We start from the raw sequence: 25,000 nt of genomic DNA on the forward strand, positions 1-25,000 counted from the left end.
ATGTTGTTCCAGGGACCCCCCAGAAGCAAAGATTTGAGTTAAAAATGTTCGTTTTAAAAATATATATTCAAAGATTTGCACACATTTTCACGAAAATAGCAGATCTACAAGCTCATAGCGCGGCACTCGGTGCCGTGCTATGAGCTTGTAGATCTGCTATTTTTAAATAGCCAAAGTGTAAAATAATGGATAAAGTGGTTACACAGATGCGTTCCCGGTCTTAATGGGTTAATCCACTGCCACCAGATATACACATGGAAACAAATTGAAAACGAAAGCAAAAGAAATTGTTCTCATCGCTGGAGACGAAATTGGTTTTTGTTCTTCTCCTATGTTATGTATTCATTTATGCACGCGTACGTGTACACCGCCTCGGACAGTCTGATAGGAATTAGACTCCCATTTGTTTTTACCGCCTAGTCGGATAACGCCTTTCATTTATACAGCCAGTCTCGCGCAACACAAGACAAGCGATAACCGTCCTTCTCATTTCTTCCTCCTAACCACGCACCAGCCTTCACCCTGCTCGCTGTCTCACCCTCAGCCCACCCGCTTGCCCTCTCCCCTTTTACATGGTTCCTTCGCCCGCCGGCCTCCATATCACCCACTCTCTTTAGCAATTTCCATCCCTGCTCGGCCATTTACCCTTTACCCTCTTACCCACCGTTTCCATGCCAACCTTTCCATCACCACGTTTTTTTACCCGGAAAATGTCTGCCCTCTATGTCCACTGTACTACCAACCCTCCACCCTGCTGCTTCCTCCTCTCATCCAATTATTCCTCCATTTACTCCCATCAGCTCGTGCCGTACCTTTCAGTCTGATGTCCTGGGGTAGCCAACCCCCCCCCCCCCTTTCTTCTCTGAGGTCATCTCTCTCTATCACCCTCTCAGTAACTCTCTATATGTCTATCGGGGCACTTACCCTCTCCCCTCTCTCAGTGTGAGAGTACCACCCCCCCCTCTCCCCCAGGTAACTTGCTACATCATCACTGTATTCCTACTTCACCTCTCTCCCATCTATCTCCTGTTTCATGGCTATAGCTCACCACAACTCTCCTCCCTTGCGGTCAGGTCCGTCCACCCAGAGCCCTGACCTCTCTCCCTCCCTAATCATATAACTCACCCCCCAAACGCACGCACGCACGCACGCACGCCAGTGGTGTAAAGTAACTGAGTACATTTACTCAAGTACTGTAATTAAGTGCAATTTTGAGGTACTTTTACTTTACTGGAGTATTTCCAATTTTCAGTACTTTTACTTCTACTCCACTATATCTCAGAGGCAAATATTGTACTTTTACTCCACTACAATTATTTGAAAACTTTAGTCACTAGTTACTTTGTAGATTTGGATTATTATTACAAAATATACATTACCCACTTCAGCCCTATATACTGTACATTTCGGCCATTTGAAAATAGACGATCTACAAGCTCACAATGCGTCGCATCAGAGCTTGTAGATCTGCTATTTAATTTGTTTTAATACATTTTATACATTTGAAAACTTGTGAAATGGGACATTCTGCATAATGAGTACTTTTTCCACCACTGACCCCCCCCCCCTAAACAAACACACACACACACACACACACACACACACACACACACACACACACACACACACACACACTAAAATGGACAACACTGGCTTATAAGTATATAATATCCATTCATCAAAAGCGTGTCTTACCTTGGTGGCGACAGTGCGTCCAAACAGTATGGCGTAACAGAGGTTGAGGGCAGAGGAGTAGGAGAAGACACGCAGCCTGTTTCTGCCGTGGGGGGTCATGCCAAAGGGACTGTTCCACTCGTACAGGGTGAGGAAGAGCGCTGTAAGGTGCAGTGTGACGAAGATGCCCACCCACATGGACCAATGCAGGGGCCACATGAAGGCCCCGATGGGGGCTGCAGTGTCCCGACTACGCACCTAAGAGGATATCCCAGTCAGAATAAATGCTAGTTTGTATTATATCAACTCTTATTTCTGTTGAAAGTACATACATTTTGTCATGGTATCAATTAAACTTAAATATTAATGTGTTTTTTCCCCAAATACAAAAGTGGTACCGTGATCTCTATTGATGTAGTTTTTCTAAAATGTGCCTAATTTACTGTAGAATCTATTTTGATTGATCAGCTAACTGTGATATATTCTGACAATTACTTTAAGTCCATTAAAGTGATTGTCAGAATATCACTGATTGTTTAAAAGTTGTGCAGCCTATCATTTGTTAATAAGTAGCTGTCACTTTGTGCAAGAGAGGATATCTCATTCTGATATCACAGACTGTTTGTCCCTGGTAAACTGTCAGATCTTATACAGTATTTTAAATGTTCCCCACAGAGGGAGAAGTTAAATGACTGCAGTGGGTTTCAGATTCCCCCATCAGCTTCCTCTTATACTCATTATAGACTCTCCCACTGCTGCTTGCCTGGACTCTCGTAATTAAAACGCCAGCTCAAAAACTAAGCAAACTAATTATTGACTCCCTAACGATCGCCTGTTCCTCAGCAGAAGGCAAGGGCCGTTCGAGGAGAAAAAGGGTGACGTGAAATAGCATTCGACCATATTGTCAGGCCATATTGAAATAGTGTCAGAAGCACAGAGGGGTGAGATTGACAAATCACAGAAATACTGCTGCCTACTTAATCCTGCCACCGACTATCACTCACAGTGTGGCAGTAGATCTCTCTGTGACACGGCGGCCTGTCCTCTCACGTCATTAAAATGCAGGCATAAAATACTCCAGCATGAAACTAATGATGACTCCTGCCGATCCCCCCTGCTCCACCCATGAATCCCCACCCCCACCCGCTCCTCACCAGAATGCCCAGGCTGGTGGAGTAAAAGGGAGAGGTGAAGTCGATAACCCTGCTGCGGGCAGAGTTAATGGAGAAGGAGGTGACAGCCATGTCCGCCATCCCACTCAGCAGGTCTCCTACGAGCCCCGACCAGCGGTCCGCGCCGCTCGTCGCCCCGTACTTTCCGTCTCCGACGATGTACAGGTCAAAGGTGAAGCCCATGTCTTCGGCCAGCTTCTCCAGCAGGTCGATGCAGTAGCCGTAGCAGCACTTCCGCAGGTCATCAGGCAAGGCTAGGGAGATGAATTTCACCCCACACACCCCCAAAAAAATGAAAATAAAAATGATGAGGTGACATTTGTTTAGCGCAACAGAATATTCATAGGCACGTTTTTAGAAGTGCACCGGCTGCATTTCTGCAGCTGTTGACCGTGGATCATAAGAACGTATTGGATGGATTCCCGCATGACGGGAGCATTGCTACATTTTAATGAGCGCAGTTCCCAGGGTGGGACGAAATGTATATCTGTAATTTGGATCCCAAGCTGAATAACTTTAAAAACTCTTGAACTTAGAAGGAAAAAGTATGAAACTTTGAAGTGTCAGCACTTTTCTATCTTATTTAACCTGCGATTCGCTAGGCTAGTGAATGCCATGCATTTTATATCTAGTTTTCCACAGATTTTTTTCTTTTCTTTTATCTTAAAATCTGAAAAGGAACACAGACATTCCCCTGCGGCGGCTGGTCCCAGTACTGACAGCTTAAAAAATGACAATTGGCCTTTCTCCTTGAAAAAAAATAAAACAGAAGTCTCATACTGGGCTTACCAGGTGGTCCCTGCATGCTTGTGGACAGAAAGTGTCATAATGATTACCATGGCTTAAAGCTAAGCGCTTCCAGTGTGGTAGGGTGCTTACTGGCTTAGAACACCAGTGAGCGCTCAGACATGAGTGCTCAGTAAAGACCAAGACCCCAGCTTGAAGCAGACAAAAGCCTGAAATATCTTCATGGTCAATTCAAAGACCTTCACAGTTCACTCTGCGTTTGTATGGCATGTTTCCATTTTGTTCCAACGCATGCTGCCTTCATTGAACAGAATTAGAACCATTTCATTCTAAGTGTGTCCTAATTTCCTTTGTGGTAATAGCACATACTGCCTCTTGTGTGGTGCTGCAATTCGGTAATTTATTCAGTTTTGGGGAATATGAATCAAGCCCAAATATGACACTGCCCAAAATAGGAATAGTGTGAGCAAAAATATGCAAGGAGAGTGAATCAAACTCTGAAGTGTGACAAAAACACCTTATGGACCCAATTGATCACTCTCTGTTAAACTAATACTCAAGATGGTACTGTACATGTAAATGCATGCATCTGTCTGAAGCATATTAGTAAAACGTTATCTCATAATTTTGACTAATGATAATTCAATTCAGTTAATTTCCACTATTTTCATTGCAGGTGCAAAGAACTTACATGTAACTCCCGAGTTAATGCACTAACAACAAAAAAATAATATCCATGAGAAACATTTGGTGAAATGGAGACATTTCAACCTAATTGCCATTATGACTAATGGCTCATGTAGACATTATCATCTATAAACTGTACTGTACATCGTTGCTGTTGGGCATAAACTTTGTATCACCTTATTTAATCTTTTTATGTTTTTAATTATTTAATACCCTATATCACACTTTGTATGACAGCGTTGCACAAAAGTAGCAAAACAAGAAAATGTACAAGCACAATATGCTGTCTGCTACAAAAATAACTGAGCAATGGCTCCAAGCCATTGGTATTGTCTTTGAAAAAGATTGACCATTTGAACTAGATAAAAGGCACAATTCCTTACAGAGTGTACCTTCTGAATTCGCTTATAGAATGCTGATATACGTTGAGGTTACTATAAGGTTACAATAAGAACTCGCCCCTGTCAAAGTACAACTCACCTTCTCCCTCCCAGTCTGCGACTGTGAAATTTGGGTTGTGCAGCTGGTTGAAGAGGCCCTGTATCAGGTCAGAGCGGTTGGTTCTAGGGTCCAGACACAGCTGACCGGCCGGACACAGCCCGTCCTCGTCCACCTCGCGCGTGTGGACGAACGGGTGCTCCACCAGGGTCACCACCCTCAGCCGGGTGCCCTCCACGGACAGACCGGGCCTCCAGCGTACCACGGGGGCACCGTCCCCTTGGCCGTCTCCTCCCCGGCCCCCGCCCCCCTGGCCCTGTCCCGGGCCGCCCCCGGTGCCCGGTCCTCCTCCGAGACCCACGACGCCTTCCTCCAGCTCCAGCCTGCCCCGGGTCCACTGGCCCACCGTCACCCAGGCCGGCTGGCCCAAGGCGCCTCTCTTCAGGCTCCACACGTGGAACAGCTGGGAGGACTGGACGTGGGAAAGGCTGGGCTCCACCTGGATGGGCCCCGTGGCCCCCGTGAAGGAGGTGTTTGAGAGGAATCTGAAGAGAGAGAGAGACAGAGGGTGAGGGAGGGGAGAGTTACAGAAGTCAAGCTGTCTTAACCCTATTACACTTTACTGACCGGGGGCCCCCAGGGGTCTATACTTGGTCCACTCCTTTTTTCCCTCTACACCAAATCTCTGCCGAAATAGGGTTTACGCCCATACGTGTGTGTGTGTGTGTGTGTGTGTGTGTGTGTGTGTGTGTGTGTGACACAAAATATGTGTGCGTTTCCTCCTGTTTGACCCCTTCACACAGAGGACAGATAGAAAGAGCAGGAGACAGGTTACACAGAAAAGGAAAGACATGCACTGAGAGGGAATAAGAGAGAGAGAGACAGGTAGACAGAGACAGATAGACAGACAAGATAGAGGTCAGAGTCAGCGAGGGAATGCCTGGAGTCATTCCGACACTTGGCAGCAGTTTCCACCCTACAGGCTGAGAAGCGTATCGTGCACAGTTGGATATCCAGCAACCATATGCTGACAGGAGGGGGGGGGGCGGAAATCTTGGAGAAAGCAAAAGATTACAAAAAAAAAAAAAAAGTGGTTCCAGACCCACAGACAGATACAGGCTGTCTGGCGGAAGTCCTGTGTGAGTCCACTCTCTCAGATGGCTGGACGTAATAATTGCATCTCGCAGAAACTCATAATTAAAAGTTAATGCGGTGCAGTGAGGGTCTCTCCCTATCTCTCCGTCCACACCAAAATTCATTGCTATTCCCCTCACATTCCCTATGGTCCGTGCTGCTCTTTTACGGCAGAATACATTAGGGTAAGCAATCCCCTGCTCGCGCATAAATCTGCCTAGCCTGTTGAACCGTACGGGACTTGTTGGCCGATGTCTGAGTGTGTGATTGTGCGGGGCGATCATTTGGACACTGTCTCAGTTGTGAACCCGCGCAAGGACTGCTTCATGTCTTGATTATCGCGGTGCGTTGGGTGGGTCATTAAGAAATGGTGAGGGCGCTGTTGTAAATGTTAAGGGTTGCGCAGGGATCACTGCGTCGGGTTTGGTGTTGGGGCGTGCGTCGACTGTTGATTGTGTCTGAGGTCACCGGCGGAAATGGCAAGTTTTCACTCCTGTCAATAGAAAAGGTTGGCAAAGTTGTAGACCTCAGTCACCGGTGAAAAACATTCATGGCCTTTTCTCTCTCTCTCTCTCTTTCAGGCTCTGTCACTCAGATACCTTTTTCTTTTATCGCCGCCAAGTTGAAAGTAAAAGGGGGGAGATTAGGGCTTGTCTGTCTGGCTTTCCACAACTAATCTCGCAAACCACTCGACCGATCAGCGCCAAATTTCTTGTTCAATAGCCCAAGGAAGTAAATCTATGAATATATTTCACATATTGTGAATAGTGTTTTTGTCGGTGTCACATTTTGTCTGTGAATTCATAATCTCAGAACCTCCGACCAGTCTTGTCTTCCAAATGAGTTCCTCTCTGACATCAGCAATATGAAGTCATCAGTATGAAGTCCGAATTCTCTGGTGGACATTATGCACTCCTCTGAGCGACCCTCTCTAGTTCTCCTTTCTTTTAGACACTTTTCAGTTTTCTTTTCTTTTCACTTTCACCCCCAAACCCATTCTCTCACAAAGAGAAAGGGGTGGGGGAAAGAAAGAACGACTTTGTTTTCTTTTAAGCCTGTAAAACGCCCCCTTTCTCTTTCTCCTCCACCCTGAGAGAGAGAGAGAGAGAGAGAGAGAGAGAGAGAGAGAGAGAGAGAGAGAGAGAGAGAGAGAGAGAGAGAGAGAGAGAGAGAGAGAGAGAGAGAGAGAGAGAGAGAGAGAGAGAGAGAGAGAGAGAGAGAGAGAGAGAGAGAGAGAGAGAGAGAGAGAGAGAGAGAGAGAGAGAGAGAGAGAGAGAGAGAGAGAGAGAGAGAGAGAGAGAGGATGGATGAGCGTAGAGTGTGACCGCTGCAGGTGAACTTCCTCTATTAAATATGGGGAACGTCCAGGGGAATGAAAAGACTAAATTGATAGTGAGGGTCATTAACCTCACCTCCAAGTCCGAGCTATAAGCTAAAGCCAGTCTGCGCAGTGCGCACCACACAGAATATGAATGAACGTGTCAGTGCATGTGTTTGTGTGCTGGGCCTGTCCCTACACAGTGTGTGTGTGTGTGTGTGTCCAACAATGTGTCGTTACTCACATGATTTACAAACAGCGACCTGCTGCTGATATCAGTTTTATAGATCGTGTGTACAGTATGCATGTGTGTGTGTGTGTGTGTGTGCTGTCCTTTGTGTCTACGAGCATTCCTGTGTATAAACACTCTTTATTGCCCACATGCATGCATGCATGCACTGTCCTCTGTGCATTCATGGGCGTAAGCACATATGAATGTCTCCTCTTTGAGTGTGTGCGTGTGTGTGCACGTGCGTGTGTATGTGCGTGCTTGTGTGTGCGTGTGCGTGCGTGCGTGCTTGCGTGCATGCGTGTCCCTGTGTGTCGTTATTCACATGATTTACTAACAGCAACCTGCTGCTGTTATCAGTTTTACAGATTATTTCCTTGTGGCTGTACTTCACAAGGCCCTGATTAAAAAGGCTCTTGATTTGAAAGTCAAGCATTCTCATCCTGTTACACGCTAACTTATGTTTCATCAGAGCAGCAGCTCTTATTCTCTCTCTCTCTCTCTCTCTCTCTCTCTCTCTCTCTCTCTCTCTCTCTCTCTCTCTCTCTCTCTCTCAATGACTCTCTATCGCCTTGTCTGCCATCATAAAGTGAAAGCGCTATCGCCGCGGACTGAAATCACTCATGCTAATAGCATGGCTGAATCATCACAGTCCGCCACTCCACTATTATACTGTACCATTCCATCTAATGGTGCCTGCCCCACAAAAAAACCTACCATGGGCCTACATTATATACACAGTATCTCTTATCTCCATGGAGAGTGATCACCTGGGTACAAAGTTCACACTTTATCCACAGGTCTGGAATCTCTCTGGATTTATGCCCAAAGATAAGAACTTTTCAAGAGTCCGTGAGAACGTGCCGAAGTTTCAAAAACAGCTTCCCCCTCCATAGACTGGGGTTCTTCAGGTTGTTTGTGCTGCATATATTCAGCTGCAATAAACCAACAACAACCACAACGCTGTGATAAAGGCAGCGAGAGGTTGTGTCCCAGGCAGACATGTCAAAGAGCAAATGGCTCTCTGTTCACTCACGCACCTGGCCCCCCCTGTGGTTTACACACTCAGAATAAACGTCAGCTCAACAGCCGGTGAGTGATGACTCGGTAGCAAAGTTCCCAGACATGGCATCTCTCTTCCGTATCGCCCTGTCTTCTTAGTTTAGAGGAAAAGTTCACTTCTGTCTACCTGTCTTTCGTCTGCAACGGTGCCCCGCTTGCGTGCTGACGTCAGAGCGGCTTTATAGTCTCTCTTGGGGGTGGGGGGGGGTGGTATCGTTGATATGTCACTCTGACTGGCAGATCTCACTTTGATAACGACGTCTCTCCATCTATCTTAGTCTACGTCTCATTCCCTCCCTCTCTGGCTCTCTGTCTCTTTTCTCCTCTGCCACTTATTTCACGCAAAGTTCAGCCGTTTTTATTCTTTGAATATCTTCCTCCCCGCTGCTTTCTGCCTCCTAGAACCGTTTCATCTGTTTCTCTCTTTCTCTCTCTGACTCTTCATCTTCCTCTTCTCTCTCTCTCTCTCTCTCTCTCTCTCTCTCTCTCTTTGTGCGTTGTCCTCTTTGGCCCTCTCTTTATCTCCCTTTCTCTCTTCCTGTCCTCCCTCTGACACTTTCTTCTCTCCCTCCCTCCTTCCCTCCCTTTGTCTCTCAGTGTCTCTCCCTCTTGGGATTTGTGTTTTCGGGACCATCAGAAGTGTTAGCCTCAGTGTTGGTTGGTTACTGCTGTATTTGTATGCTGTCTCTGTTTCTCTAAACCCGCAGGCCTTTGATGATTATGAAGAGCTAATATAACAGCACGTCTTCCTGACTTCCCTCTGTACCTCCCTCCTCCCCTCTCTTCCCTCCCCTCTCTCCCTGTAGGCTTTAAGTCTCTAGACATCTCTCTTTAGACATCTATCGTCTCTCACTCCTCTGTCCTTACTTACACCACTATCGTCGTCTCTTCGGTTCTGTTTATCTTTCTCCCTCCCTTACTTCCTCCCTCCTGCTCCCTCTCTCCTCTTCTCCCTGCCTCCCTTCCTCTGTTTGTGCTCCTTTGCGTCTCCTGACATCCTCTCTCAAGGCCTCCTTCCCTCCCCTTGCCCTCCCTTGGGCATCGTGCTGTTAATTGCCTCTTCCCACGTGAAAGTCTGTAATTTCCTTCAGCTCTCTTGGAGCTGTCAGGTCTGTTGAGAGATAAACATCAGGAAGCCAACTGGACCGACTGAACATTTCGACACAGGCAAAGGTTTGTGAAAGCGGTTCACTGCTTCTGTGTGGCGTGGTGATGAGGGACTGTCATCAGGCTGTCAATGATGACACGACACGGTTGCGGTCTTCAGCCAGGGGTCGAGAGACATTGTCATTATGGTCACGGATGAAAAACGTAGAGGTTGGAACATTGTGTGTGTGCTGTCACCTGCCAGGTGAATGGGGTTGAAAATGTGCTAAAAAGTTGTAAAAAAACAAACAGGGAGAACCATAATGACGGAGGAAAGGAAGTGTAGGGAGGGAAGATAAGAAGAAAGGAAGCAGGGAAGGAATAAAGGAAGGAAGCAAGAATGGAAGGATGAATGGGAAGGAGTGAAGATAGGAAAAACGAAAAACACACACACACACACACACACACACACACACACACACACACACACACACACACACTACGTGTGTGTGTGTGTGTGTGTGTGTGTGTGCGCCCACTCGCGTGTGTGTTTGAGAGAACACTGAAAGTAAAGTGCTAAAAACGCAGTAGCTGCCCAAAGTGTAGCCCACGGGCTACATTTGACTTATCGAGAGTAACTCATAGTGAGCTAAAGGCTGAAAATTCTGTCTCTGATACTTTTTCCAAAGTTTTCCAATGATAATAATAAGTAAAAAAGAAAAAAGAAAAGAAAATCACCAAATTTGCTTGTTTTTTTGCCCAAGGCATACTGGGTAGAGGCTCTGCATGCCAGTAGCTAAACTTGAGCTGATAGAACCCAAGGGAATTAGAATCTGGTTTTGTGGTGTGCAGTAGTTTATGATCAGTTGCCATGTTAGACAGGCATTTCACATTTCACCGCATGCCCTTGGCCTGACTCATTACATAAACTCTTCACCCAACACCACAACACTACACTACACAACCACAAATATACATCGTTTCATCATTAAAGAAAGACGTGTTTCACCTTTGGAATGAGTTCAGAAAGTGTAGAAATAGACTTGTACAGGTCCATTTTACACTTTCAGAGTTAAATAAACACTTAACCATGCACCAGGGGGTTCCAGTGTGTAATAAGGTATGTACACCATGTACTAAGATTTATAGGATGTACCCGACGCAGACCACACAGGTCAAAACGTTGTACTAATAAAATTCACTTTGGGAGCAGCAAGAACGTGTACGGAAAATCTATTCTTTTCTTAAGTTGTACTATATAATATTTTTATCCTGCCCCCGTAGAAATTCTCATTTCCACCTTATATGGTTTCAGGGATGTTGTGATGTATGTGGCTGTCGGTGTATGAGGTAGCCTACCTATAGAGGGCTGTGGTGCATTTTTATGATTTAAAAGCAGGAATGCAATGTGCATGTTCTAATCTGCTTTTACATTTGTGTGCGTGTGTGTGTGTGTGTGTTGCTGTGTGTGCACGTGCACAAGTGTGAATGTTTCTGTGTCCGTGCGCAAGCGCTCACCATCTCTGCTTGTGTGCAGCCGTGCATGCGGCGTGGTGGGGTGGGGGTGGGGGTTTGTTTGCATGCATGCATTATCACTGTGACAGTGACAGGACGATGAGGACATTTGTCGGTGGCTTCTCTTCAAAAGCCACCTTGGACCGAGGCAGCAGTATAGCAGCAGTATACACAGTATAATTACTCGTGTTCATTTATCAATTTGTAACTCTCACAGTGCAAATTTGCACTCAGGATGTTACAGTGTAGACAGACCAGTGGGTCTTTAACTTTTTCACGTCAAGGACCCACAAATGAATTATGCTGTTGGATGTCTTAAAAATATAGCCAAATTGTCTATCTTCAAATAAGGCTTAAGTGGGGTTAAACTGGGGTTAAAGTGGTTAAACTGCTTTTGATGCTAAAATAACACATTTTACTGGTGACCCCCCCCTCCCCCCCCCCCCCCCCCCCCCCACACACACACACACACACACACACTTTGAGAACCACTGGCGTAGACAAGGCAATTCCAACAGAGGCCTCCCGGTGGCTCTGTGTGTAAATCTGTATGCCACGAGGCCCCGCTCTCCACCTTTCAGTATGACTGAGCGGTTCAGAAAGCAAGAGGACAGACAAGGACATCAGAGAGTGCACAGCCAGGACCAGCAGCTGAACAACCAGAGAGCGGCGGCTTCTGAGAGCTAATGAGTCTGCAGACATTCAGGGATGGGAGCGGAGAGTTCTGTGCGGCCTGTCGAACTTCTGAAAACACTCGTTTTGCTGGAGGACGTGGTCTGGTGTTAAATTTTGTGTCTACACCGTGAGAGCCAGTGTTAATTTATGTCTGGGAGTGTACAAATATATATGAGTTAAATATGGATGACGCTGAGGATTTTACTGTTTGTATAATGAACTAAGTGCCCAGGGTCTTGTTTACTGCACAATAATGTGTGTGTATACAGTACGTGTGCGTGCGTGCGTGCGTGCGTGCGTGCGTGCGTGCGTGCGTGCGTGCGTGCGTGTGTGTGTGTGTGTGTGTGTGTGTGTGTGTGTGCGTGTGTTTGTTTACTGATGGGTGTGCTTGTGTGTCCTGTATGTGTATTGCCTGCCTGTATGTGTTTTGTGTGTTTATTTTGCGCATGTCTGTGTGCATGCAAGTGCGTGTGTATGTCTGTGTGCATGCACGTGCATGTGTACGTCTGTGTGTACCCACCTGGCGAGGTACTGTCCCGAGGAGGGCAGCTCATGGCGGTTTGGTTTGTCATAACAGTTCACCATGTTCTGGATCAGCGCCAAGTCCGGCCTCACCATGGTCGCCGCGGTGACCGCCCGGCTTATGAGCTGCACGGCGTCCCGGATATAGAAGCTGATTGGCTTGCGTCCGACCTCCCCGTAGGCCAACAGGCCCAGGGGCCCTCCCAGGGTGTGGAGCGAGTCCGGGGACAGCGGGTATCCCATAATCCACTGCAGTGCCGGGAGCGAGGGCGCCAGGCGCTGCGCCGCGCGGAGGACCGAGGACAGGCACTCGGGGTCGGTGCCCAGCAGAAGCACCGAGGACACGGACGGAGAGGCGGAGCGTAGCAAACGAGCGGAGAGGATGCCGAGCACCTCCTCTTCCCTCTGGTCCTCCCGCCGCTCCTCGCTGGCGTCGCTGCCCCTCCTCCTCTTCTCCTCCTCCTGCTGCTGCCCCTCCGTGGGGAGCGTGAGGTTAATGACGTCCCACAGCTGCCAGGTGGCGCCCGCATGCATCTGCAGGTGGGACAGCAGGCCCTCGCCCCCTTCCTCCCAGCCGGGACAGACGACGGCCACGCCCCCCCAGGTCCCCTCGCCCTCGCCCCCTGCCCCGTCGCGCTCCACCTCGCCCCCCCGCAGCACGGAGAGCAGCAGGCTGCTCAAGGCCGATGGAGGCACTCGGGCCGACATCTGCAGGTGGAACCGGTTCTGGTGGAGGACGAGAGGAAGGGAGGGGAGAGGCAGGGGGATGAGAGAAGGGGTGAGGAGGGAGGGGACATATGGAGATTGAAAGAGGGGAAGGGAAATGGAGGGGGGATGAGGGTAGGGGAGCATGGAGCAAAGAAAAGCAAGATAGATAGCGGGGCACGAGAAGAGGGACAGAGAGGGTAGGGGAGAGCACAAAAGAGGGTAAGGGAGGAGACAAAAGAGGAAAACAGAGATTAATAGATGTGGCCAAACCCCTGTATCCCACAGCTCCGCTTAATGCCAGGAAATGCAACAAAAAAAGAACAAAAAAACCCCACACAGTTGTTAGGGACGTAAAAAGAAGCAACCTACATAATAACCACAGTTTATTATTCACATCATAAAACCATAAATTCACTTCCACATTGATGCACGAATAAAAATAAGAAGATGGGTCTCTCAGACACATACTCAGACACCAACAGAGAGACGAGTCAATGATTTGTGACTAATCTTGCCACATCACTGTGCTTGGCAAGGGAACAGTGGCGTCCACAGTTCATCCAGAAGCCGGCTTAGCCGAGCTCCACTGCAAACACTGGCTTGTTTTATACGGCTCCAAATGGATAACACTGTTGTCCTTGAATACAGCTCACAGATGGACTTTACACCACACCCCTCCCCCCCCCCCCCGATAAAGCACCGATTCATTTTTCATCACCATGTCCCGTGAGCGAGGTTGAAGGACGGCCCCTTGTTTGGCGAAGCATGACTTGAAGATTTGCTTTTGCATTGACCCGAGAGATATTCCAGCACACACAATGATGCACACAGACGCGCCTCCTCCAGTATTTTATGTAAGTATTTAATAAGTATTTTGCACACCTACAATGCAACATGGTGCGTAGGAGAAGACTAGATGAGGGCCCTAACGTACTGAAAGAAAAAACTCCTGCACACTGTCTTCAAAAGCAAGAAAAGACGTTTAATGAGAATATAACAAACGTTGCAGTCTATTAGCCCTTCATCATCATCTTAAGATAACCTGATGAAGGTCTAATAGACCGAAACGTTAAAACTGTTTACGGTAAACTTTTTTTCTTGCATTTGAAGACAGTGTGCAGGAGTTTTTCCTTTCGGCACGTTGGGGCCCTAGTCTGGTCTTCTCCTACGCACCTGTCGCCTTGTAGGTGTGCAAAATGCTTTTTTAATGACACCTAACAAACGACAGGGTAAATGGTGCAAAAAAAACAATTAAGTCTAAACAGCGTCTAAATAACATGGACAATTAACCAACATACATTGTATAACTAGCATCTATCAAAACAACATCTGGTAGGAATAAGTGATACAAGAAACGAGGAGTATAGTATAGGTAGTCTGAAGATGTGCGATGAGTCTGCAGTCCTGGTCTGGGAGCCAGGAGGGTGAAGAGTCTAGTACACTCGGAGCATTGGCCAGGGTGTCGTAGGGAAGAGAGGGGCAGACGGCTGCCATGCCCTTGATAGGCTCTATGCACAGCAGCCATTTTGGAAAGAAATTGGGCCTCTTCGTACTTCCTTCACAGGTGTTACTAATGATACTACTGAAGGCTCTGTTCACTTCTGGTTAAACTGAGTCAGGGTGCTGTTATTGTGCATTTTGGCCCACTGGAAACACTGCTACACCAGTGGGTCTCAAAGTGTGGTCCAGGGACCCTCATGGTTCCTTGTGGGGGTTCCAAATGGCCCCTTAAAAAGTGTGTAACTCTGAGAGTGTACAAATGGAACCAAATGGACCGGTAAGGGTCCATTTGGTTCCATTTGTACACTCTCAGAGTTATGGGGGTCCTTGAAATGAAAAGGTTTGAGAACCACTGTGCTACATGAAATGGAACAGAGCCTTCATTAGTATCACTGGTAAAAACTGTGAAGGAAGTAAGGAAGAGGCCCAATTTCTTTCCAATATGGCTGCTGCGCATAGAGCCTATTGCCTAGTAGGTCATCACCAGTGTTTCAAATGTGATGCTTGCATGCAGCAACCGGAAGGCAGTGAAGGGAAGGGGGAGATGTGAAAATTTAAGAGGGTTGAAGACCAGGCGTGCAGTGACATTCTGTAACAGTTGTAGGTGTGAGCATGCAGGCATACTGGTGTCCACACATGCAAGACCATTGAAATGGAAATACCCCCACCATGGGAGTTAAAGGTAAACAGAGCACACCCGCTGTTGAGAGTCCTTGTGTTTCTTGCTGGAGCAGGGAAATCTGACTGAACTCTTGAGCGACATGGCGGAATTAATGCAGTGTGAGTGTGTATATATTCTTATTCCTGGGGTGGTTAGGCGCGTGCGGAGCAGGCCAGGGTGGACGTCATAAGGGGAGGTGTAGGCTCCTTGCGTTTGAAGCTGGTGGGGGGCCCAGAACAGGAGCAGGAGGGGAGGAGGAGAGGAGACATGAGGGGAGGAGTGGAGTGGCAGAGACAGCAGGAGGGGTTGAGATTTGTAGAGGTATAGAGATAGGGAGGAGCAGGTACCAACTACAGGTCTCCTGCACCTGGCAGAATGGAGCACTATTCAGCATATTAGGACTTGTGCTATAGCGCCTTCAATGTGTCAGACTATAGCATGCATGTCAGCGTGCTGTGGTGTTTGTCAAAACGTTGCTGGAACTCCAAGTTGAACTGTAGGAGAGTTAAAGCAGATTTGCAAATTTGTTCCTGTGGAACTGTTATTTAAAGCTATCGACAATGTTACTGACGTGTTTTTAAGTCCCTGCAATTTAAGCGAGGATGAGGATTTTCGGATTAACTTAAAAAAAAAAAAAAAAGTCTTAATCAGGATATAAAAGTATAATAATTATATAATGGTGCAGTTGCAGGTACTTGTAGAACGGAGACCTGGGAATTGAAAATTGTTGCACACATTCCTCAAAATATTTCAAAATCCCATTGTGAAATACTGTAGATCCCCCATTATACCACACATCCTGCCATTTCCTCTACAGTAACAAAAGGGGATTTACCAATAGCCTACATAACTTTCAGCCAGACACTTGAGGAGGCATTTAGACATAGGTCCAAATTGAATATCCGGGCAACTTTAATCCATAATAATTTTAGGATGCGTTATTGGATGTGATTTTTCTTCTCTGGACAATTAGATTAGCCAATTACTCAATACAATACCAGTGAGGGTGAGCCATGCAAGTGGGTCAAAATTAACCATATAAACAGTGAATAAAGCACACACATCCAAAGTTAAAAAGCCAGGTGCTGGGCTGAGACAAATACTTTGAAAAACAGAGTCCGCACACTGGATCCTGCTCCAAAGGTATTTCTTCTATTACTACCACCAACATTTTTCAAAATGAACCATAACCAGATGAACTGAGGGGAGAATGTGATGCCTAAATGTCTGACCTTGCTTGGGCCACTAAAATGCATTTGGTTGGAAGGCTGCAATAAGCTAAATGGAACCCTTCTGACTTGGACCAATTCACCCTAGATAGCCTTACCTGAAAACGTTGTAAAGGAGCCAGTGATTCTGAGTAGACTGGGTGCCAACCTACCAATGTCAGACATAAATAATAATATATCGGCTGTGGAATAAAGCATCAGTTTATGCACCTGGCCAGACATCTGGGAAATCAGGTTTTCCCTTACAGCAGCCGCCAGAGGCTCGATGGCTAAACAACACAACAAAGGAGAGAGTGGCGAACCTTGTCTCGTTCCACGGCCCAGTGCAAAATACTCTGAAATGAGCCCATTGGTTTGCACTTCAGCCCCCGGGTGTTTATATAATAACTTAATCCAAACCCAAACCCATATGCAGTAATAAAAAGCCCCACTCAACCAAGTCAAACGTTTTTTTCACATTTAATGAATAGTGGCTACTGGGGAGTATGGATTAACGATGGATAATGAGGATTATCTTGCTTGACCTGTAATTGTTTTAACATCCATCTGAAATAAGAAAGTTATCCTTAAAATCATTAGGGTCTTTACCCTTTTTAGGAAACAGACTAATCAGTGCCTTTCTTCAAAGTTGTCTCTACTACATTGCTCTCTAAAGCCTCTGTATACACCTCTAACAGAGATCTAGTCAACTCTGATACAAAGCTACAACAAAAAACCCATGGTGCCCTAGCTGGCACCATGACACCACGGTACGTTTAAAGAAAAAAGAAAAAAGAAAGAAAGAAAAATGGCTCATTATCAAAGGACGAGCACATGTACACCCAAAAAACGTTTTACAGGTTATGAGAAAATAAAACGGAAAAAGGGTTGCCAGAAAACAGCAGTGTTTTTTTCCCCTTAAATATATCACTCTCAATCAAATTTTTATGGCATCCATCTGCGCTGGATTCACACAGCGTTGTCAGCTGCTCTCTATCAGTGTTATCATGTCATTACTTCCACTCCACTGATTTTGATGTGTGACTCTTTGCAGCTTCGCAGGGAGAATGTGAGCCCAAGAGCTCCCGAACAGAACTGAATGAAACCATCAAAGAAAATGTATTGGGCTACTGTGAAAAACAGCAACAAATGACAATCGAGAGAATCGTAATGTTACCTAGCATGAGCTATCTACAGACATTTCTCTGCTGTGAATACAGGCGCAGCAACAAGATGCTCTCTGAAAAGTTTTGGTCAAAGTAACAGACAGCGCCTAATCATGTGGGGGGGGGGAGACACAAGAAGGATCACCCATTGCACCCTGGTTACCACACGTATGAGAACTCATTTCTATTCCATTCTAGGCTATGGGTTATCAGCGTGACAGGAATGAGCCTTGGTCCAATCAGAGTGCTTGTTTAAAATTAGCACTCGGGCTCTTGTGTAATAATGAGAAAATCCAATACGTGGGGATGTTAAACCATTGCGGTGTGATCGGAAAGTTAAATCTCCCGGCAGGCTCTGTTAACTCCCGCTGTGATGATTTCCGTGGCTCCTTGTGCCCCCATAAGCTGACTGCTTCTGACATGCATGTCTGAAGCATGAAAATGTGTATAATGTGTATATGTTATATGTACCATATGTAACGTGTGTGTGTGTGTGTGTGTGTGTGTGTGTGTGTGTGTGTGTGTGTGTGTGTGTGTGTGTGTGTGTGTGTGTGTGTGTGTGTGTGTGTGATTATAAGTGCATGCATGCATGTATAAGTGTGTTTATGTTGTTTTTTTGTCCTGTGTGTGTGTGTGTGAGAGAGAGAGCGTATTTAGTGGATGGATTCCCCAGTGCAAGCAGCTTGCCATCAGTACAGAATGGGGGACTTCATCCATGAGTTTGTGTGGCCATGAGATGTCCTGACCTTTGTTTCAACTTGCAGTTGCTGCAGAGTTATTGGGTCTTTGAATTTAAAATGTCATTTTTTATCATCCCTACAGGGGCCCCCCCAAGTTATTTTTTCATCTCTTGAGCGTATCTTGCAATTTCTTTTTTATGACAACATAGTCTAGACAAAATGAGAGGCTGCTGTGTGGCTGAATGCCATGAAGGCAATTTCTCACTTTAAAAATGGAGTCATGCTAGGTGTCTTTTGTTATGGTCTCAGGTGTGCAGCCACCAACCAGAACCAAACTGGGTTTGGCTGTAGGTGTAGGTCTGTCTGGGTGCAGGTCTAATTTGTCCCAGGACTCCTTAAAGTCCCGCGCCTGTATTTTATCTCATAGACAGGTCATGTATTTTTTTTTATGTCGAATACACATGTTTTTGCACCTGCAAATGTGCGTGCGTGTGTGTGTTTACGAGAGACAAAGAAAGTGTGTGTGTACGCGTGTGCATGTGTGTGTGTGTGTGTGTGTGTGTGTGTGTGTGTGTGCCCGCGCAAGTGTGTGTTTGTGTAAGTGAGAGAGAGTATGTGTGCGTGTTAGATAGAAAGAAAATATATGAGAGAGGGTGTGTGTGTGTGTGTGTGTGTGTGTGTGTGTGTGTGTTTATTTGACAAAGACAGAAAATAGTGGGTTATAGTGTATATAGAGTGTATTTTATAGTCTTTCTGTGCCATTGTTTGTGGACGTCTGTCTTTCTACGTGCATTCTCTTTCATGCATCTCTGTGTGCATGTGCATGTGAAAAAGTGAGGGGACATTAGTGTGTGCGGGGGGGGGGGGGGCAGAATAAATAGTGAACATATTAGATTAGATATTATACACATAGAGCTCTTCACGGGTTCAAAATGACAGACCCGTCCCAAACCCTAATGGACCCTTGAAATTGGTTCCAAGATCTGAGTGGAGCTGACATAAAAAAAAGAAAAAAGAATGATGCACCCGGACGGCACCCATTATTTTATCGACCCTCACCCGACAAACCTAAAATGCTGTCCTTCTAACACAGTAGGCGAGGAGATGTCAGCTATACTCCAGTCCATATGAAATCTAGCCTAGCATACAATAAGAGACGAATGACTTTAAGTTGCATGTTTTCACCTCGATGAATAAGTAATCCATGATCACACATGCCACGGTGCACTTTGATTCCATGGAGGTTCTCTCTTTCGCTCTCACTTTAACTGACAGCTGCCGCGGCCTCAACTTTGTTCCCATAGCATAGCCTATATTGCGCTGCAGTAATCTGATCCCTGGTCAGTCAGTCTAATCATCGCAGCACTTGACTCTTGCAGCCCGACTGCTTCTTTCACACCCACAGCCAGCATCCAAGATCAAAGATTTGATGTGTATTAGCTTGCCTTCAATAGCTTGTCTGGCACCCAGGTCCTAGTTGAGAGAGCAACTGCACGTAGCCAGTAACAGAACGCTCATTGCGGCGAGAGGCAAGCATGCAGCCAATGCACAACAACGATTTGGAGTGGTGGGGTGCTGGACCAGTGCCGGTCGGGGAAAATAAATAAATAAATGGACCAGCAGTCGGCGAGATCTACAAAATAGTGGGGGGACATCTTGGCCCTTCTGTGATTGTGTGTGTGATGTGCTGTGTGCACGAGCGCACACGTGCGTCCGTGCGTGCATGCACTTATCTATTTCTGTTCCTAGTTAAAAACTCCATCAGTAAGCATGTGCACAGAAGACTAGCATCTAAGGAGATGAGATAAGTGGAGCTTAGGAAATGTCAGCATTCTCCATGTACTCTATAAATCCATACCTCTCCCCACACATCTGCAAATAAGGAACCTTGAACAGACTATAAACAAACTGCTGCTTGATGCTCCAGACCAGCGGTTCTCAACCTGTGGGCCAGAGCCCACTGGTAGGCCATAAGGATATTGCAAGTAGGCCCACCAAATAACTGGCAAAACACTAAGGCGGAACACAATCGATTGATTGATCATTAAAATAAACATGCTCTGATATTGATCAAAGGTGGAACACAATCGATTGATTGACCCATCTGACCACGGCAGCCATTCGGCTGGTCAGATGGGCGGGTGGTGAACGCTTTTGAGGTTTTCAAATGGGCCCTGATCCAGAAAAGGTTTGAGAACCACTGCTCCAAACCATTTAGACTTTCACACTCCTGGGAGCGTAAAAATGCACCATTCTGTGCACACATGAAGGCAAACATGCACATCTAGGGCTGTCACGATTACAAATTTAAGTTGACGATTAATTATCACTCAAATAATTGCGATTAACGATTTGAATATTTATGGAACATTATTGATAAAAAATACATTTCTGTTTGGCTTTTAGCTTTCGTAAACAAAAGTTGCACAGGGCAGATATGACAAATAACACATATTTAATTACTTTATACATAAAAATAAACATTAATAAGCGTCGCGACGCGTTTTGAGCTTATAGATCTGCTATTTCCACTATTTTAGATTTTTTTTAAGAATATATGACATTTCTTAACATGGAATTGATTATGACTATTATGACGATTATGCATAAATAATTGCGATTATATAAAACAATTGCGATTAGACGATTATGTAATAATTGTGACAGGACTAAACACATACACACACACTGGACTTGGACATAATGCTTGAACATGTATGCGTGTGCATAGTCTGCACACACAAATGTACTTTATTGTACATACTGTGTACTGTATAGTCCAAGTGCAGAAGAACAGGAACGTCTTTTTATTTATTTTGAAGTATATACATCGTGCCTGCCTGGTACCCATGTTGTAGTCCCAGTATGTTGCTACCTGCCAAACCTTTTATTTGTATCTTTATCATTACTAGTATCTTGTTGCTAACTTTATAACTGAAATTTCCTTTTTCTTTATCTTCCCTGTGCTTCTTACTGCTGTACTGCCATTGACAACTCAATTTCCCCTGCGGGATCTGTCTGTCTGTCTGTCTGTCTGTCTGTCTGTCTGTCGGTCTGTCTACAAACGAACACACACCATATGTGTGTGTGTACACCAGAGTCCGAGCACTCTGCCATAAGCCCAAGGGAATGTGTTGGTGATGCAGAGTAGGCAAAGCACAAGACAAGAGAGCCAAGATTCTTCTACAACGTGCAAGAGAGAGTTGCCTTGTTCACTAAGCTCATTCCTTATTTAGGCGTCCTTAGGAAAAAAACACCAGCAGAGAGAGAGAGAGAGAGAGAGCCCCCCCCCCCAAAAAGAAAAAGGAAATCTGCCTGCATGATAGACGGGCATGCCAAAAACAGCTAAAAAGTAAAAAGGGGAGAAAGAGCACAAAAGCAAAAACAGCAATACATGCAGTTTCAGGCTGTGTTCAAAGCAAAGTGGTGGGTGTGGGGGGGTGAAACCAAGTCAGAGACACAAAGATAGAAGCTGGAGTTAACCCTGGTGGCTTCTCCAGACTCCTCTCCTCTTTTCCTTTCTCCATTCCAGCTGCAAGCGCTCTCTCTCTCTCTCTCTCTCTCTCTCTCTAAAAGGGTGTAGCAGCAGGGCTCATTACAAAACACACGCATCACAGATGGGGCCCCGGTACAACTTGACACTGCAGTCGTGAAGCATTTGCATGGTGGTGCGTCAGTGAGGAGAGAGAGAGAGAGACTGCTTGGGTCTCGCCTGTTGTATGATTTCTCATGGAGATCAAACAGTATGGTGGAACCTCTGCATGAACTTGCCCCCGATAACCCCCCCCCTCCTGCCACACCTCATCCTCTGTCCGAAAAAGAGAAAAGAAACAAAGCCGGAGGTCAGCGCGTCTCCAACACAGCTCCAAACACTTCACTGAACACATTAATATTTCACCGGCTAACGGATGCACACAGAGGAGGAGAGATGGGAGGTAGAGAAAGAGAGAGTGAAAGAGAGAGGGAGAGATGTTGAAAGAATTAGGTAAAAAGAAAGAGAGGGAAGAGAGAGAAGATGAAAAAGGTGGATAAAGATAGAGAGAGATACGGATACAGGGAGTGTGGTGTTTAGAGAGTAAGATGAATAGTGTGTGGGGGGGGGGGGCATGGGTGGTTTAATGTTTGTGTTTTGGGGAGAGGAAGAGAGGAGAGCAACCATTGAGTGATGTCATGCAGAGAGGATGAGATTGACGGGTGCCTGATGGTGTGTGCCCGACTGAATGTTTGTTTCTGAGAGAAAGCGACAGAGAGAGCGATTGAGAGAGAGAGAGAGAGAGAGAGAGAGAGAGAGAGAGAGAGAGCAAAAGAGAGAGCAAGCAGGCTGGGAAAGATGTTCTTGGCGGGGTGCGAGTCTGATTCCTGAAAATGCGGCTGCGACCGAGATGAGAACCAGAACATATTAGCTGTATAACCTGAACGGAAAAAAAAACATGTCACCGCGGAGGAGCGCCCACATGGGCCAGCAGGGCGCGCGATAATCCAACTTCGATCGGGTACAAGCCCCATGGCACGGCACTGATTTTCTGTCACAGGATAAAACGAGAACAACTACCATACTCTCTACATCGGCTCATACATAATGAATAAAATGCTGTTGAAAGTGCACAAGTCATTTATTTGGACTGGTTTTCTCACAGTCCAAATAAACAGCACTTGATTGAATAAGGCCAACTAGTTCCATTTGCATAGCTAATTAAAGCTCTGCCTCTCCGTTAACTGGTTGGCCGGTGGGCTATCCAAGCAGTTGCCATGCTTTCAGTTGTGTATAATTATATGCAAATAGCACTGTTTAATTTTCGCCTAATTTGCCTGCATCTCCTGATGCTAAGTATAATACAGGGGACTTTAATCTCAGCCAACCGTGCTGCTGGGGGATTGGAGCCAAGAGCAATGGGATGAGGGAGAGGCAGACGCACACACACACACACACACACACACACACACACACACACACACACACACACACACACACACACACACACACACACACACACACACACACACAAAGACATGCACAGGCGGTAGGCGCGAAATTACATTTACGTGCTCACACATGCATGAAATGCATGTCACATGCATGGTCATGTGCACGCACACACACAACCACATACACGAACGCAGCAAATGCAGCCGTGTGGTGATCAACCACTTAGCCCAGTAAATAACTACGGTTATCTAAGCATAGCAGCCTGTAGGCACGGAGAAACGGAGGCGATAAGTGCCATCGATACGCTACCACCGCCAGGACTAGCTGAATCTTGTTTCGGGCGTAACAGAGGATGGAGATATTGCGGTGTAGTGTTGCTCAGATTATAGCAAATGAAGTCGTCAGCACTCGCAAATAAGTATGTACAGCAACACTTTTAAATAAGGCACAGCAGCAGAGGGAAACGGATGTGTTTCAGCCCTCGGCTTTCCTCAGCGTTTCTGAGACATATGTGGGTGTGACCCCTATTAAAAACGTTGGTGATAAAATAATTACAACCACAGAATTGTAAATGCATGTTTATCCAAGATTTGTGAAAATGATCACCTAATCTTAACTACTACGTTTTCGCCAGTTTCTTAAATTTCTCCTCTATGCAGTGTACAGTCCACGAGCGTTGGCCTTTTTTTTGTTTTAAGTGCAAACATTGTCATAGTTTGACAGACTCACTTCCACGAAAAGGTTACCACACATATAGTAGCCTATACCTACTACTACAGTAGAGAGAAATGTCCTTGTGGGTTTTGCTATGTGGGCAAGACAAAAAGGGGAATTGAGAATTAGGATCACTGAGCAAGTGTAGCATCTGAAATAAGGTTGAGAGGTCTCCTGTAGCCAGACACTTTAATTCCACTAGCCATGGAGTTTGTATAGGCTATGGTCCATGGGTCGGGGACACACACACACACGCACGCACGCACGCACGCACGCACGCACGCACGCACGCACGCACGCACGCACGCACGCACGCACGCACGCACGCATGCATTTGCGAGTGTGTTGGTTTTTGTCTGCCTGCTGCTAATCTTGCATATGCCTGCTGCTGGGCCAATCAGTTGTACATACATTTGGTGCATGCTGCCAGAAGATCAAAGACCTCAATTCCTGATTATTTTTTTCAAATCAGTCAATGATAATAATTGCAACGCCATTATCCCTCCAGTTACTAGTCAATTGCAAGCCTGCAATCGCCAGCACAAGCCAGGGCCTGAGACAGACATGTCAACTCTTGAAAGTTGCATCATAGTTGATCATCTATGCGTGGAAAAATAGATATTTTCCATCTAAATATCTTAGTCACATAAACATTGTCCTTGTGCAGGAGTTTTGTTCTTATTGGTACAGATTATAAAGGTTGGTATGCCCACTGCCACATGGCCTTAACAATCAGACTTTGCAGTTTAGAGAGAAATTTGAATGACGGAAATCTGAGAGAATGATGGAAGTACAGTAGGTAGAGTAGACAATGACAGTGTATCAGAGAGACAGGGAGGCAGACAACGATGTACGAATGGTAATCACATCCCCTGCTATTTTCAAGGCTGTACAGTACATAAACATTTCCCTGGCTACACTAGGTTATCATTAGGGCATGCATCCTGGCAGAGATGCATATAGCCTAGACTGTTTTAGTTACAACATGCTTTAGAAAAGATGTGTGAAAACCCCAAAATGGATGGCTGAATCGGTTCCCCGACATTTGAACCGTTTTCGGAACAAGTTTATTACCCTGTCAGAGCTGGTATGTGGACTTCACGTCTGCTATACAATTAATGCTATCTCAATTTTGAGAGTTACAGACCTGTAAAGGTTAAATTTGGAACCCCCTCAA

The 25,000-nt window shown here is 46.0% G+C and overlaps 1 protein-coding gene across 1 annotated transcript in view; it reads right to left on the bottom strand.

The window, feature by feature from the left end:
* The window catches only part of LOC311036397 (glutamate receptor ionotropic, NMDA 3B-like), a 103,390-nt gene that overhangs the window by 33,048 nt on the left and 45,342 nt on the right, over positions 1-25,000 (bottom strand). The window contains exons 2-5 of the mRNA XM_084045057.1: positions 12,258-12,985; positions 4,761-5,263; positions 2,829-3,100; positions 1,696-1,932 (exon numbers count right to left, since the gene is read on the bottom strand). Coding sequence (XP_083901183.1) covers positions 1,696-1,932; positions 2,829-3,100; positions 4,761-5,263; positions 12,258-12,985 — 1,740 coding nt within the window. The remainder of the gene's footprint in view (positions 1-1,695; positions 1,933-2,828; positions 3,101-4,760; positions 5,264-12,257; positions 12,986-25,000) is intronic.

The sequence above is a fragment of the Gymnoscopelus microlampas genome, assembly GCF_963454915.1.
Source record: "Gymnoscopelus microlampas genome assembly, chromosome: 20".
NCBI classification, from domain to species: Eukaryota; Metazoa; Chordata; class Actinopteri; order Myctophiformes; family Myctophidae; genus Gymnoscopelus; species Gymnoscopelus microlampas.